We start from the raw sequence: 4451 nt of genomic DNA, 5'->3' as shown, positions 1-4451 counted from the left end.
TATATATATATATATATATTTATTTATTTATTTCATGGTTGAATCTTTTTTAGATGGCCAGTCACCATTTCTCTTCTATGTGTTTTGATTTTTTTCTGTTTCATTCTACTGTGGGGAATCATAAGACATTCTCGGTGTTTTCTTATCTTGTAAGTATGAAATTAAATACTATAATAAGACATTTTCACCACTATAAAATGCAATACAAATTGTAGCTGTAAAATGATGTATTTTGTTTATGTTGTGTAGGACTAGTGAAGTCATTGAATCTTTTTCACAGACACTTATTTTAGTATTGAAAATTTTCTGGTGTATTGTAATTTCGTGTATTAAAAGATTGTGAAATATCCACACAACATCTTAAAATTGCTCGTTCACATTCATTACTTTTTTGAAGTAAAATTTTTAATAATTAGTCTGAGTTTATCTGTAGCAGGGCATGTAATTGGATGAAGAGAGCTATCAGGGCTTTAACACATGTTAAGAGTTTGGGAGTACACCAAATAATCTAAGTCAGCAATACAGAAAGGGAAAACTATGTAACATTTGGATGCATGCCATATGAACAAGACACTAATTAAACTTTCTCTTTATTATTTCAGTTTTGTTCCATATGTATACTCAGAAATTATATTTTGACCATTTTAAATGTATTTAACGATATGAACAGAGAGAGTACAATGTTTCCTGTCTTGTGAGAAAACTTTTGATTATACTAGGTGACATCTCTGCAGAGCTTAAAATGATTCATAAGGTGAAAATCAAAGTTTTTGTAAGAAATGTTAAAAACAGGGTAATACTTAAAAATCTAATTGCTGATGTTTCATCATTATCAGTGTAAAAAAACATTAAAATGATTAAGAAATTTAAAAGTATAAAAAACATTGTATAAAGTGTAATTTTACATAAATTTAGGTTGTAACCCATCAAAATTAGATGAAGTTTTCACTTTTTGCCCATCTCAGGCACGATGAGTTGATTATGGTTTGAGATACAGTGATGTAGCTAGTAGATTGTTCAACATAGGTTTGGGTTACAAATTAGGAGTGATTCCTTTTTTCTTAGCATTCATTCATCTTTCACTCAGGCTATTATTATGAAGTGTTCACTGTTCGGGTTTTTGTTAGTCTTTGCTCAGGTGGTTGTAAATTAGAGAAAATTTTAGTTTGTAATTTAGTATTTCCTGATAACACTAGAGTCAATGGCTTAACTAAAAATCAATTCATGAAATTACTTGAAATTATAACCATAGAATATCATTTTGTGTTTAATAATAAGACATATGATCAAACTGACGGTGTAGCCATGAGCTCGTAACTTACTCCCATGCTAGCTAATTTGTTCTTGTCTTATCATGAAACCAACTGGTTAGAGTCATGTCTGTCCCAATTTAAACCTTTACTTTATAAGAGATACGTTTATGACAAAGTCAAACCATGTCAAAAAGTTTCAAGATAATTTAAATTCAAAGTACATGAATATCGAGTTCACAGTTGAAAAGCAAAAAGAATCTGTGTTCCCTTTTTTAGATCTAGAAGTCATCAACTGGAACAACAGGTTCAAAACTAAGTACTACTACAAACCAACATTTTCTGGCCTGTACTGTCATTTCAGCACATTTATACCTGACTGTTACAAAACCAAATTAATAACTTCTTTAGTTCATAGAGCATATATACTTACCAGCTCTTATGGTTATTTTCATGATGAACTTATCAATATTAAAAGATGCATTTCTTCTAGCACTCATCAACAAAAGTATTTTTGAACATATCGATAAGGTTTACAACCCCAAAATTCCAACGTTTCTAAATGTCCTATCAACTTGGTTTTACCCTTCACTGGTTCCCATGGCACCAAACTAAAAAGTAAAATCAAAATCGTTCTGCAATCAACTTACCCCCCAAGTCAGCCTAAGAGAAATCTTCAAACCAAACAAATGGATACACAATTTTTTTCCTGTTTAAAGACAAAATACACCCTTCAAAAAAATCACTGGTAGTATACAAATATTTGTATTCTTGCTGCAGACAAGTCTCTATTGACTTGAACCCTAGCTACCAGAATCAAGGAGCATTTGCATAACAGCCCTTTCAGTAACTCTGAAATTTAAAACCACCTAAGCAAAGACTGTAACAAAAATCTGAACAGTGAACACTTCAGAATAATAGACTTTGCAAAAGATGAATGTATGTTAAGAAAAAAGGAAGCACTCTTAATTCGTAACCTACAACCTAAGCTGAACCATCAACTAGCTACATCACTGCATCTCAAGCTATGATCAATTCATCATGCCTGAGATGGGCAACAAGTGAAAACTTCATCCAACAAACAAGTGTTAATATCTACTGAAATGAAAAAAAAAACTTTTATGTGATTCATCAAGATTAGGTTAAGGATTTTTCAACACTATTATTTCTTTCTTTTAATAATGCATGTTATTAATTATTATTTTTTTCAAGTAATCTGTTAACTATTATGAAAAACTGGTAAATCAATAAGTATAACTGGCTAATTGTGTAACCAATGACCAATAGGCTAAACTCTTAAATTTGTGAGTTGTGTACAAGCAGAACAAATGCATATTAATGCAGAGTTGCTTCGGACAAAAAATTACTCCCATCATTATATTTAGTTGTTAAGTCAAAACATTGTTAGGTGTTATGTGCTTGTGAAATTGATATATTATCAGAAGTTTTATAAGTGTGATGGGCTCTTCTTTTCAGAGAGACTTTGGGGTCTGAGAAAAATACTGGGAGTTATGGACTCGGCAACTCCCATTAATTTCACCCCATGAGTAGATAAACCTAATAAAAAAAAATGTCTTATCTTGTGCTGAATGTGGTCATTGATTTTTTGGACAGTATACATAACCAAATATTGTGTAGAAATTGTAAGGTTTTTCCAGTTTATTTCCTGCTATTCTGTGATGTGTAACTTTTAAAGTTATTTTGAAGTAAGTTAGAACTTCATTCTTGGTTCAGAGATACCACTCTTCAACAGCATTGGCTGAGAAAATAATTGTAAGATAGCATAATTGTTTCATTTCTATAAGAACACATTTGTTATTGGAAGAAATATCTATCTCTAAATGTAATTACTTTGAGTTTGTTACTTAAGTGTTTAGTATAACTGGTGTGACATCTTTCTTTCACAAGTTTTATAGTAAAATAGTTAAAATTTCATTTTTTACTAGGATTGTAAACCATTTTCACAGTAAATAGGGTTACCAGTTTGTGTGTGTACACTTTGTCTGATTCTGCTGAGTCTCTTTAAAGGCTAGTCAAGCTTTGAATTTAAACAAAAGCTACAAATGTAGGATTAATATATTAGTCAAATTTTCTTACTTGAAAGTATCCTTTTTGCTTTTTAGTTTCTCTGTTGTTGGGCTCATGTCAGTCGTTCTTTGTTGGGTACTTGTGTCACTCTACCTTGGACTGTGTGTGGTAAGTTTTATAGATTTTATTAGAACCATATTTTAACCTTTTTATGGCAAATTAGTTTTTGATTTAGAAATATATATCTTACATCTTTGAGCTTCTTTTTACAGATATTTTAGAATTTTTATGGTTAATAGTATATAATACATAATTTGAAAAAGCTATCTGTTGTATTTCACAATTAATATTTGTAATTATCTTGCACAATTACAATGCTTTATAATTTTTATGGAAATTTTTTTGCAAATCCTCATAGTTGGCAAAACAGTAAGTGATGGCTTATAGCACTAACATTTAAGTTTGATCCCTAACATGGGCACAGTGCAAGTAGCCCATTGTGCAGTTTTGTCCTTGAAACAAACATGTTTATATCTCTGAATTTATTAAAAAGCCGTTGCTTCACTGTGTGTTTGTACATTTCTTATTCATGATGTGAAACTTTTGAGTTTCTTTGTACCCCTAAGAGTATAATTTTTATGCCAGAGGGTAATAAAACAAACTTATTGCAGTCTTGGTCTATGGTGTATAGCTATTGGCATTGTTATTTTAATGTTGATTATGAGTATTATATAGGACTATATACACAAAACATTTTTACAGCTACAGTTTTATTTAGTTTTTACATAGTCTTTTTTTGTTATGTTTGTTTTAATAATAAGAGAATATTTTGTACATGAATCGAGTATTTAAATAGACACTTGGATCTTGCATAATGTGCAATTCACAAATCACTAATATAGATGAGTTTATACAGTATATTTGTAATATATTTTTACAATGTAAGCAAAGTGTCTGACAGTTTGGTTTGTAATTTATTTACAAAATATCAGTGTGAATCAATGTGCTTTTTCCTGTAAACTCACTGAATTTCTTGGACCTAATTTTGCTAAGGATGCTTTCAGTGAAGTTTTGAGGCAAGAAGAGAAAATAGTTTTATTTCTATATATATATATATTGTGGGAATCTGCTACATTAATCCAGAACATCCTAATTTTTTTTACCTCTATCCAG

General features: G+C 30.2%; 1 protein-coding gene across 5 annotated transcripts in view; it reads left to right on the top strand.

Moving 5' to 3' along the window:
- Positions 1-4451, top strand: part of LOC106459514 (protein tweety-like) — a 65200-nt gene that overhangs the window by 27761 nt on the left and 32988 nt on the right. For all 5 annotated transcript variants that reach the window (XM_022386016.1, XM_013919140.2, XM_022386014.1 and 2 more), the window contains 2 exons: positions 54-149; positions 3374-3446. In XM_022386016.1, coding sequence (XP_022241724.1) covers positions 54-149; positions 3374-3446 — 169 coding nt within the window. The remainder of the gene's footprint in view (positions 1-53; positions 150-3373; positions 3447-4451) is intronic.

This window comes from Limulus polyphemus, unplaced genomic scaffold, assembly GCF_000517525.1.
Source record: "Limulus polyphemus unplaced genomic scaffold, Limulus_polyphemus-2.1.2 Scaffold620, whole genome shotgun sequence".
NCBI classification, from domain to species: Eukaryota; Metazoa; Arthropoda; class Merostomata; order Xiphosura; family Limulidae; genus Limulus; species Limulus polyphemus.
The sequence above is the reverse complement of the archived record's forward strand: the minus strand, read 5'-3'. Positions and strand labels throughout refer to the sequence as shown.